General features: G+C 36.7%; 1 protein-coding gene across 3 annotated transcripts in view; it reads right to left on the bottom strand.

The window, feature by feature from the left end:
• Positions 1-12,901, bottom strand: part of LOC105195636 (cyclic nucleotide-gated cation channel alpha-3) — a 180,021-nt gene that overhangs the window by 84,819 nt on the left and 82,301 nt on the right. For all 3 annotated transcript variants that reach the window (XM_026136417.2, XM_026136416.2, XM_039448141.1), the window contains 3 exons: positions 2,777-3,045; positions 1,013-1,251; positions 157-371 (listed from right to left, as the gene is read on the bottom strand). In XM_026136417.2, the coding sequence (XP_025992202.1) occupies positions 157-371; positions 1,013-1,251; positions 2,777-3,045 (723 nt within the window). The remainder of the gene's footprint in view (positions 1-156; positions 372-1,012; positions 1,252-2,776; positions 3,046-12,901) is intronic.

The raw sequence follows: 12,901 nt of genomic DNA, 5'->3' as shown, positions 1-12,901 counted from the left end.
CCGCAATTTGATAAATTTTTCGAAAAAATAAACTAACGTACTTTTGATTCGAATCTTTAATTTTTAGAAGAGACACATCTTCGTGTCCTATATAAAACGCTTCTATAAATGTGTTTATAAAATTTGAAAATAGTCGTAAGCGCATTGCGGACTAACCGTTGATCTCCTGGAAGGCAAACCTATAGATGATCACCCAGAAGTTGTAAAGGAAGGCAAGAGAAACCACCATCGACCAATAGTAACAGAGACGTCCCGCAGGATCGAAGATGAAGGACCAATTTGGCGCACCAGTTCGAAAATTCCTCGATCCAGGTGTCCCGGGATAGCCCCTACTACCGCGTTGCTGTTGCTGTTGTTGCGCCGTGTACCTTCTGAGATAGTAATTCAACGCAAACGTGCACTGATTAATTACTTTCGTCCCTGGACAGCGTTCCGCTGGACATGGCTGTCCATTTTTTCCGTTACTATTCGCATTGTGTGAGAGGATTCGCGTATCAATGTGAAAAATTGCTATGTTGGAAACATCGAATGTTCCCAGCAGTCTGAAAAGAGTTCGTGCAACCTTGTACACGCCACGGGGCTTCGCTAAATTAATTAAAAAAAAAAGTTTCCACCGCTTACAGGAAGATTTTTCCGCAATTTTGATTCCGACAATTCCGCAATCCCGCGCGAAGATATTTCTGTTAAAAAAAAAATCTTAGTACAATTAAGCGATCTTTAAAAATGCAAGAAACGCCGCCATGATATTAAGTAAGCCTCCAAGAAGTCGCCTGAATATTTATGATCCTTTACTTTCTTCGTTATATTCATTTTCCTGAATTTTCATCGCGGATTTGACCTCTCTATAAGAAGGGAAATTAGCATCAAATTGAATTTTTCTGCGAATATCCTTCTTCCTCTCGATATCGGAAATATGGAAAAGAATAGCTCTGAGGGATACGTAACGGCACTTGATACCCGACGATATAATTGAAATCAGTCGTTCGCGATTGCTCGGCAATCAAGTACTCACGTTTCAGTGCCGTTGCAGCTACTGTTGCTGAGATGATTGACTGATGCCGGTGTGTGGAGGTGCGATTGGTCACGCGAGGACGTAAGCGCAACTGTATATGGCAGCTTGAATCTGCCCCTTAGGTGGTCCCTTCTTCTCGGCTTGCGGCTCAGATCGAGCTCGCTCGCCCCCCGATTCACGTATCCCCCCTGAAGCGAGTCCCGTGACGAGCTGAAGTATCGCTGCGACACAGAATACACCTACACCAATTAGGATGTACGAACTGTCGCGAGACGATAGTTCATGTATGCAAAAAAAACGCGACTATTACGGATTTTAATATTCGCAAAAATGTACAATATAAACGTATATTAACTGTAATATTTATAAATATTGTATATTAATAAATATGCGATGCGGTGCAAACACGCCGTAAAATGTACGGAACGTCACAATGGCACAAATGACCATCAATCTCTCTTGTTTAATCAGAAAAATTAAATTTTCAATACAATTAATTTTTCTAAAGTTAACTTCACTGAAACTCGTTATTTTGCGCGCAGCCATCACGATCGACAATGCGGTTGTTTAATACACTCATCGTATTTCGCTTAATTGCTGGTTACACGCGCGGGCAATGTAAAGCTGTTCTGGTTATTTTTCATCTCCCGGAGATCCTCGTCGCGCATATTTTCCACACGTCAGTTTATTCGGGCAATGTTCGAACCATCAAGATATAGCTCGTATGCGGTTGTCCCGCATAATGAAACGGATACTGCGAACGTTGTTATCCGCTCGCGGGATTGTTGGTAAATTTTTTTTTTCGCGTCGAATAGTTTAGTAAAGGACGCGCCTGTCCTGCAAACTCAGACATGCGTGCATGACGTTTTTTTTGTTTTTTTTTTTACAAAAGTAAATACAATGTCGGTTATTTCGTAGCTATAACCCTATTGAAGCATTCAGCTGGCTTAAAGCGCCTGGCTTTCTCTCTATTTTCTTACTTTTCTACCGTTTCTTATTCGTTCTCATTTTCTTTGCTTCTCTCGTAATGTGTCGGTTATATAGCAATGTAAATTTATTCGCAGTCACCGCGTTTTTCAAGAAATTTTCTATAAATAATACTTTTGTATAGAACTTATTTATTAGAGAAATTGAACTTTGAAACTTTATGATAATTTTTGGAAGCTCTAAAAGAGATTCTAAGGAATTTTTTTTTCAACGGAACTTACCCGAAATGAATGGTTTTGCTGAAATATCTAAAAATTTAGCTAGATATAAAACTCAAAATAATTAATATAAAACGCTCAAACTTGATAATAATGCGGCAAAAAGTTTTGATATTCTAACCAAGTTTTTTATATATCGAGAAAAAAAATTGTTAACTTGAAATTCTTTCAATTCAAGTACCAATATATTTAAATTAAATTTATATGTAGTTAAATTCAATGCTTAAACTAAAGTTCAAGTTTATGTATTTAAGTCAAATGCATAAATACTTAAAAAAAATTTAATTAAGTTGAAAAATTTAGTCAAGTTAACAACTTCTTTTTCTCGGTGTATACTTCAGCAAAATTCTTGCCATGTAGCAGTTCTTTCAACATAAATGATTTTAAAAAACCGCAAAAAATCAGATTCAGGAGGATTCGAGGAATATTTGACTGGCAACGTCGAAGTGCTCAATACGGGTGAGTTCACCCGGCGCGAAGTGTCCTCCCCGGGACGTTTCTCCGGCGTGTGCAGCAGTGAAACGAATATTTTATCGTGCGATCGTAGGCGATAACCAACCTGCTGCTGCTGCTGATAGTAGTAGTGGTGAGTGGGTGTGTGTCGGCCCATGAATTTACCGCTGACGAGGTCCAAGAGGCTCTGCCTCGAGGGTAAAACCCCCCTGGACATGTTCTCCGCACTCTTGGTGTCATCCTCCTTCTCCCTGACGCCGCCCCCGGTTCTACCGTCGCCAGACCTACCGCTTCTACCGTACTTTTCGCCGCCGTAGCTCAGGGCGGATGCGGAGCCGCAGCTGAGACGATGCCTCACCCCGCCTGTGATGACACCTGCAACATCAAACGACAGTGGCTGTAAACGACGATTCCCTTTTTTAACTCAATCTATGAGGCTTTTGCTGGTTTTAGCGCTCTCTTTGTCTATTTTAAAATACCTCTTTTCTTCAATATTTGCGAGATCATTGCGATTCTATTGAATGAATCTTTTTAGTCTTTAGAACTTGGTGTGATAAAACGCCACAATTATTTATTAATTAATTTAATAAATTTACATATCGATAAGTTTAATACGTTACATTTCCTAAATTTCAACAGTCCCTTAGCCTCTTCTTTTTTCTTACTATTCCATTTATTCGCGTTCTTACATGGAATTCATTTTCGTGAAACAAATGCATGTATTCCTGCCTTTGCATTATAATTTTACGCTTTCTTGTTTGCTAACGAGCGACTTAATAAAATTAATATATGCAAAGAGAATATATGTACATAGAGAGAAACTGTTTCGGTTAAGAACGTTAAAGGAAACGTTTAAAGCGAGGTCTATGCTCAGAAAAATGACGCAATTAATGCAATTGCAACTACATTTGTGAGTGTAACGATAAAAACAACGTGGACAAGGATTCTATTTAAAATCGGATAGTTTATTTCTTTCATAAAAATTTTTAAAGTAATGAGGCGGATGTACATAAAAACAACAAAGAGATTAGAAAATTTAAAAATATGAGAAAATAAAAAAAAACTATTTAAAAACAGTATTTATAATTCAATTTTATAATGGAATTTTATTAAAGTTTGCAAAAAGAGCTCTCATAAAAATTGATTAGCATACTTCATTAAAAAATTTATAACGTACACAATTTCGTTTATCGTTTTCAAATTATCTGTTAAGTAAATAATGCGAATTTACGTCAGAAATAATACTCGCGCGCGCGCGTGTTGCATGAACTTAAGGCAAAGCACTGCGAACCTCATTGGAAATGCTAGGAGAAATAAGCAAGTTTCTACTGGAGGTGGAGCATATCCCGGTATTATCTTCGTGCGCGATGACACCTGCAACGTCAAAGAGAGACTACAACGGAACGAAACAGGTCCCGTTTTCTTGCAGCGCGAGATTACGGCTCATCCACTTTTGCTAGATAACGAGGCGTGACATGATAAGGGCGCAAAATCCGTGCGGAGAAAGCTCGCGTTTCGCTCCCGTCGTCCTGCGAATCCGTTTTAATCGGGAATAAGTCTCGCTGGAAGAAATTATAGCGCGCCGCCAGAAATAATTCTTAAAAAAGAAAAGAAAATCTGAGCTGTGATTTGCTTTTAATCGGTTGCAAAAGTTCTTGCATATATTTAATCAGTTTTTATATTATATTTAAATATTCTGTTGCAGAAGAGTACAGACAAAAACGATATTATGTGTCGTGTTTGTGCACTGTGAGCATGAAGAGATTAATTTTGTCAATTAATTTATTAACACAACATTTAAAACTTTCTGTTTTTATACACTTGGTTAAGTGATGGCTAGGCAAAGTGACTATCATGATAAGGGCTTATAAATATCTGACGACAGAGTGAGAAAGAGAGAGAAAGAGATTCGCACCACCGAAAGAAAGTCGGATAGAGACAAAGGGGATAAGTAGAGTAATTAAATAAAAGGCAAATGAAAATACGTGACCGAAACCCACTGCATAAGAGTAACGAAGTGTTACTCGAGAAACGTCATAACGAGATTCTTGCTCTCCAGAGCTGTTTCGCAAATAATCTAGCGCCCGCGCGCGCACACGACGTCCTCCATTAAGGCGGTGAAGAAAAACGGTCGCAAGAAAATCTGCGCCGGCGTTCTCTTCATTACTCTTCTCTGTTATTTTCCCGTTAATGCGATGTAAAATGACACTGCGCAAAACAAGCAGCAAGGAATTTCATCGAATATGAGCTGACGTCGGACAAACTCGCGAATTTTCGTTAACGTTACGCCTACGATTAATGCCTCCCGATCTTCTCAAGTGTCTGGAAGAGGTAACGCTTATTTATAACTCGACTATTAATTATAATTAATTTATAATTTATAGGCTACTTATATTTGATTTTTCATTAATCAACTTGCTTTTATTCGTCCAGCTAAATTCATGACGTCAGAAATGCAATCTGTTCTGTTACTGCGTTATTTTTGTGAATGTAGAAAGAACATTTTGTCAGAAAAAAGAATGGACAAATATAAATGGCAGATGATTCCAATTAAAGTTGAAAGTGTCTTGTTGAAATCTCATGTCCGAGAGAAACTATAGTTTAGTGGCTGTGAAAGTAATTGCTTTCTGACTCCCAAGAGGATTAATAGGATAAGTTTCGAAGTAAGGAAGAACTGAGATCAATTTAAGACACTTAGACTAAAGACACATAATATAAAAAAATTGAAAAGTTATGTATTAATCGTTTTTTGACGTGGTCGCAAAGGAAACATCGATTACAACTTCATTAAGGAATCTGCCGTCAAAATTTTTAATAATAATATAATTAATTGAAAAGTCTACCATAATTTTAATTCAAAACCATATAATATACGAGAGAAAGAGAGAGAAAATTTTAGAAGGTTTTCATCCATTCAAAGGGGGACTTTCTACTTTATTTGGAATAATCGGCTAAAATAATTTTAGATCGATCGAGTCGGAGGTCCTGATGAATAATGCGCAACACGCTCGACGGTCATTACGGCAAGAGACGAATTAATTCTAGTTGGAAGCTGCGTCGGGGGCTGGTTTATTCGCGTTGTCGGCGCGACGTCGTGCGGTCGATGCTCTGAACGAGGACCATTGTACTGTTCTCTCAAAGACCGACAGTACGCAAATATTGCGTCCGGGTAAACGTACACACAGCGTACGTACGTACGACACGCGACGCAGTGCAGGTACAGCCGCGTCGTGCAATGAGTGCGCGACTCTCCAAACGGAATTTACATTCTCCGACAAATGCGCGTTCTTTATGCCGAATACTTTATTGACCCGGCCCGCTTGGCGGACTTCCCGGTTGATCCTTTCTGATGGCAATTTGCGCGGGGATGCGCGCGTTGAGCATTTTAAAACGTTAATCAAAAACAAAAGGGGGACGTCAAAGCGTATAGCTCATAAACCGCAATTTATGACCGTTATGTGCCGCTCGCGCGAAAGCGCCCTTTCAGCCCTTTTTCCCTCGATCTTCGCGAAACGAGAAATCTTTTATGGATCTCTCTCGGTATTTCCGAAAAGAGGAATCATATCGAAATGCGAAAAGAAGTTACGTAAAATCGTGATTTATTGCGAGATCCAAATATTATTGCAATGCAGCGCGACGCAAAAATTTTTACTTCAAACGCAGATTTTCATTGGCGCACTAAAAATGTTTTATAGCTGCGTGTGTTGCCCAGCCATTTGCGTCCAGTGTAAAAAAAAAGAAATAGAGGTCGAGCATGTCTGGTAACATTCTCATATAAAACCTCGTCGCAAACAGCGACGTGCATGTATGTACACCTGTACGTAGTTTCGAACGCTGAATGAGTTTTATACGCAAATGCGCGCGAAGTTCTGCGGGATATTAGCGGCAACGATCCCGCTAATCCGAAAATTTCAAGTTCGTATACCGCGCCACGTCATTTCCGGAACATTCGCCACTCATAGACGGATAACTTTTCTCTCCGTGAAGGATATATTCGCTTCCGAACTTTTACGAATGAAAATATCGCGATTCCAATATCCGCCTCTCGCCGACAGGTTCTCATCCGTCCTCTTACTCGCGCAGAGGAAAAGTAAGTTTAATGGTGACGCCGCCGCCCCAAACGACTAAACGGAAATCTCCGTGAGGGGAAAATTGAGAAGGCGCAGCGTCGAGGGGGCAAAGGTAACAAAGTAACATCTTAATTGCCTTTTGTTGCGACAGCCTGGCAGGATCAGTGAAACTGAACGAGTATGAATGCAAGGCACAAAACTGTTACATTTATTGTGACAGAAATTGCACTTTAATTCTTTTAACTTTTTTTTTTATTTATTAATATCTTGCACGAAGTTGTAGCGATGTTGTATTGTTAAGGATGTATTGGACGTACAGTCCATGCAAAGTAAATAAAAAAATTTTTAAATGCGTTTGATATTAACATTTCAAATAATCTATACACATATGAAAATTGTGTGAATAAGATTATACTTTTATAGTTATTAAAAATTATTCTTTACAACATTAAGAAAAATCTCAATATTTGTGTAAGTACTTTAAATATTTAAGACGATTTATACAAAGTTTTATTGTAATTGTCTGTTTAGTTATTTTGTAAATAAATAAATTTTGTTTACTTTATAAAACTGATCCCTGCATCGCAACAAAACTTTATACAAATTATCTTGAATATTTAAAGTACTCAAATAAAAAAATTCAGATTTTTTAAATAGTTTTTCTTTATTATTTCATTATTAATTCTCTGCTTCTTATTGAAAGAATTTTTTATTCAGATAGAAAGCACCAAATTTTTTCCACTATAAATGCAATATAAAATAATTTATAATTAGTTCATAATTTTCTTAATACTTAAAAAAATGTCCTACATATTTTTAAATATAATTAGTTATTTGAAAAACCAAGTAAACTATTTCAGCTTTCTTTCATGAAGACTTTTGATATAGCGGGTTTCTTACAAAGAAATCTCTGTAAAAGAAGTCTCTTCGAAAGTGTTATCATTAAGTACAGATCGAAGCGGTGACCCAGAACAAAATGTGAAACGGATAAGGCTTAATATCCTACATTGTCGTGAAGACAATTTCGTATACAGTGTGACCATTGGGCCGTATTATCAAGAGATTGCATCGATCGTGATGTTCACTCTAGAGGAAAACGAGAAATTGTTACGAAATTACATACGGCACGCGACATACCTACGTGCCGCAAATTCGAAGGCAGGCAGCCTATGTATTCATTTTCAAATAACGCGCATATACATATTTGAGGCCACTATTATTATTATTATTTTTTTTTTTTGTTAGACAGATGTTAGATAAGTCAATAATTTTATTGTATATTTTATAATTTTATAATTTTATTATATATTATATTTATGAAAAATATAAATGCTACAATTTTTGAGAAAAACTATCGTAACTCAGAATCTGAGACAATCTGAGATAGATTATAACACAGAACATAAATACGACACAACTCTACCGTCGTTCATATCATCTTTTCTAAAAATCATGCGCGACGTCAACATCAAACAGCGTCTGCTTCCATAGTTGTTTCAACTATCAAAACTGAACAAATAGATATGAAACAAGATAAAGGGAAAAAGGGGAAGAATCAAAGGCTCGAGGTAAAATTAAAATGGATGTATGTTCTCGATGGAATAAAGAACGTGATAGAAATTTCATTCCGGGCGTGTTTTTGACAGTGCGTGACAAGCACAAATGGAACTCGAAAAAAGGAGCGCGACGGGTGGAACAACAACAATATTGCAGGTAGGCAATGGGTGTCCAGATTGCCGAAATAGAATCGGATAAGCTTTCAGAATTGCCAAAAAATGTCGGCTATTGCGAGGACTATTGTGCTTTGGCGGAAATATATTCGTTTCAGGAAGAAACGCTGAAGCGCACTTCGGTATGTGGATGCGGTGCAAAGATAAATTCGTAACGAATCAATTGAAGGACGGAGCACGTTGCATCGGGTTGAGCAGATCTCTTCATTCTGTTTTTAAAGTGTATCGTCAACCCGTACAATATCTCCGTCGACCGCGTAAATTTCGGTAACAAGAGTAACGCATTGGCTTTACGTGTTATCGACACAACACCGTGTGAACAAAATGGATAGAATAGCGAATCACTTTTGAATGAATAATCTCTATCTAAATAAATCCACATGACGTGGAGCGTTAGAATGCAAAAAAATTGTCTTAAAAAAAAACAGATTTAACTTTTTGTTTGTTCTTCTGTATTAATTTTAATATGTTTCCCGTTTGCTAAAATTTAACTACAGCGAGAGAAAAAATTCCTAAATTTTCATGTTTATTCGAATAATATTAATAAAATATTTATTTATAATATACACAAATATCTATTCTAAGAAAAAATGACACTTGAATTAATTAGTGGTTCTTGTACTAAATAAATATATATTTACATTTGTTATTTCATTAGTACTATTCAATTAAATATTAATTAAAATTTAGCAATTTTTCTCTCAATGTAGTAATATTATTTAGATAAATTATAAAAGCGTTTTATCACGTTCGTGCAGTGCACATCGCTATTTTGAAGTTTGCGACACTTCGCGTCGTTATCAAACATGTGTAACTGGAATATGATTGGAAAGTCCCATTAGAACTTGCATCATTAGTTTGGACTAATATCGCAATTTGAGACAAACAATCCCACAAGAGATTGCACAGTTATCCGCACCATCGTTGGTACAATGCGCCTAGTAACAATGATAGAACCAATATACATTTAATCGATAACAGTTCGTATCACAGAAGAGCTATTTCGCTAATCGTTTCTGACGGAGTTCCATAAACCGAAGTAACGGTAGACGCCGGTGCATAAACCATACTAGAACGGAGTAGTAAAACAAACGGTAGGACCCGACGAGGCAGAATTTCAGTGATGTGTATCAATATATTTAGATACGGCGTAACGTATTAAATTTGCATTTAAGAAATTTTGCATTGAAAAAATAATTGTACTAAAGCAATGCGCCGCAGCAAGGCTATCCGAATGCAAATTTTTATTTTTCAACGCTTCTACATTAGATTTTTCGATAAAATCGACTAGAGAAACAAAATTCAATTAATTTGCAGTGAATGAAGTTTGGAACACTACATTGACTTCATTTTAAAGATATTAAGCGGAAACATCTCTTATAATTTGCAAGGAAGTAACACGGGAAGTCATACCTAAAGACGAAAATGCGCCGATGGCGAAAGGCAATAAGGAAACGTCGCGACAGTAAAGTCTAGAATAATATCTAACAAAGACGAGCAGCGTTAAAATGCAATTAACTTACTTAAATAAAGTAGTTAAATAAAGTAGTAAACCTTTTTCCAGGGAAAATCATTCAGCTCAACAAAATTATAAAGACAGTAAAATGAAATCAAAGCCGAAAGCACTTGACGTTGCTGAAAATGAGATGCTTTCACCAGATGCGACAAGAGAAGCTTTTTTTTTCAACAAACTAATTAAAACGTCTTTTGTGTTTCCTCTAACGAAAGAAATAATATTATGACGTTTGATGAACTTTTACGTGAAATTTGAACGGTACGAAAATACAGAACTTTGAAATTTATGTACTTATATGGATTCTCAATTCAAGAGCTTTTGCTCTAAATGTTATCGACGGTTATCTCTTAATTTAGGGATATGATAATGACGTACCTCGTTATTTAAGCTTATTATCAGATACCGGATTCTCTCGTGAAAATTTGAAAGGAAAAAGACTAGACGAAAGCTCGTTTGCTCTTTACTTAATTAACATGCGGACCTTCCACAAGCGTAGAAACTCATGAAAATTGCTCGCTATCATATCTAAATGTTTTTTAAAATGTTTCACATTTCCCCCACCCTGCGTTTAGAAATTCAAATGAGAACGCAGCGCTGTGCATTCAGAACTTTAAGTTGCACTGAGGTCAATCGGAAACAAGTTATTCGCATATTACACATGTAATTACTAAATGCAATTTCACCGTAATTGTTCATAATTGAACTGCACCAAGTGTGGTTATTGCAGTGACACTTTTAGCATTTAGATAGAATATTTGCTGTAACGCGTCGTTTTTAGTACAATTATCTTTCCTCGCACAATTGTGGAAAAATGCAAAAGAGACCTCTCTCGCTTTTCGCTTCTCTGTCCGTCTCTCTCTCCACTCTCGCAAAACTATTTGTGTGATTCAGCAAATACAAATTTTCTTATTTCCATTTTCTTATTTCATATTTCCATCTACACACTTTACCACGATCCGCGGCATTGTGCATGTGCTGGTCCGCGAATCAATATGTAGATGCGCAGAAAAACAGCTATTAGTATCTTGTGCCGGCAGAAATTGCAATATCGATATTATGCGCGGGACGCCTGCAAATAAGGACTAAAAATAGGCGGTTATCGGCTGGCCGTTCGCGCGCGGCGGAGGTATTTATGTCGCACTTGACACATCTATTTTCACATTGGATACGTGCTCGCGTGTGTCCCAAGTTTCAGATTTTCCCTTATTGAGTTGAATCGTCCAACTTCGCCAAATTCCCCTCACATCGTTCCACGAAATTCCGATACACGCCAGCAAACCTCGACGACGCGACGATGAAACGTATAATAAAATACGCGCAAACGCCATTCCTTCTTTTTTTTTCTCTGAATAAAAACCGACGGGACGCGAGATTTCAGTTACGATCAGATAAATTGATGGGAAAGGGCAACGAATTGTCAATCAGATGAAATAACGCATGATATACATCTGTTAAAACGGTTAATTGTCAGCGTCGATATTCCGCGGATACAATGAATTTTGCGATTTCCCATCTTTTAACGATAATTCGCGGCAAGCGCATACGTGACCCCGATGTATATCAATGATACTATATTATATTTCAGTTAATTCATAGTTCTGCGTTCCGTATTTACTCTAACCAATATGTGAAACATTTTCATTATGGAATTTGCTGTCCCGATGCAATTGAATTAATGCCGCTGCCGCGCTCAAATACTTTCGTCCGCGGCGAATACAGCGCTGTTTATCGTTAATAAAGCTCCTCACGTTTCCGTATTATTAAGCTAATAATTTTACCAAACTCTAGTACTTTGTACCTGCGGGTTTTTTCACTCGGGAGAGGAGAGAACGGAGAAGCAAAAGCATTTTGCTCGCGAATTAAAAATCGACATGCGCGTGTGTGCGCTGAATTATAGATAGGTAGGATATTGTTATTTATTAAAATAACGATAAAAACAGAGCCCCTTAATTGCTGAAAACAATATAATGATTAAACATGGAACAAAATATGGAGTATTAAGATTAAATTTATAACAAAAATAATTAATATAAAAATTAATTAATATAGAAATAGGAAAATAAAAATACAATCAGATCATGAAAAACATAATGAATGAATGTAATTTAATAAAATTGATTACAAATGTACAATGTGTCATATCTCAAAAATATAAGAATTTTGTAGAATATTCTATTACGTTTGAATATTACGTTTGATCTGTGTAAAATTTACTTATTAATTTAAAAGTTATTAAACTTTTTTACTCTTGATTCTTATGTAAAATCGCATTTTGCAGTACTTATTTGCAAATTGATGGGGAAGTAGCAATACCATTTAAATCAAAATTTTTACATATACTAATAAAACTCTAAATATTCGTGCAAAAATTTATTTAGATCCACTTACTCATTTATAAGTTATTTATTTAAAACTTTAGCACAATGTAATAATTTTCGCTGCAGAACCAATTATAAATCAAATTTGTCATCATTGTTTTCTTCTTTTAAGATAATTTTAGGTCCAAATTTCGAACATTTGCGACCAAATTGATTTGTTGTTAATTAGGACAAAAAAAGACCCTTAGAAAAACCTTCAGTTTTTAAATACCATCCTTAATGGTGTGAATTAATCGCGAATAAAGGGAATAGGCGCAAACGCACATTTCTCACGTCGAGAGATGAATCGAGGGAAAGAAAAAAGAATTTTCATGACGGCATCTTGTTCTCGTCAATCGCGCGTTGTTCTTCCTTTTCGTTTAATTCGCGAAAATAAAACGGCGATCGATAATCCATGTGATATGACAGACGGCATTCTTTTTCCCTCCCTGAGAAACGACTTCCCCTATTAAAATTTGCTAATTAAACACGCGTCATAAACGACGGCGGATTGAACGTATTGACCGTTGGCGGAGACGCTTTCGACGGCGCGGCGCG

Source organism: Solenopsis invicta, chromosome 4 (genome assembly GCF_016802725.1).
Source record: "Solenopsis invicta isolate M01_SB chromosome 4, UNIL_Sinv_3.0, whole genome shotgun sequence".
NCBI lineage: Eukaryota > Metazoa > Arthropoda > Insecta > Hymenoptera > Formicidae > Solenopsis > Solenopsis invicta.
Note: the sequence above shows the minus strand (reverse complement) of the source record. Positions and strands in the feature narration are given on the sequence as shown.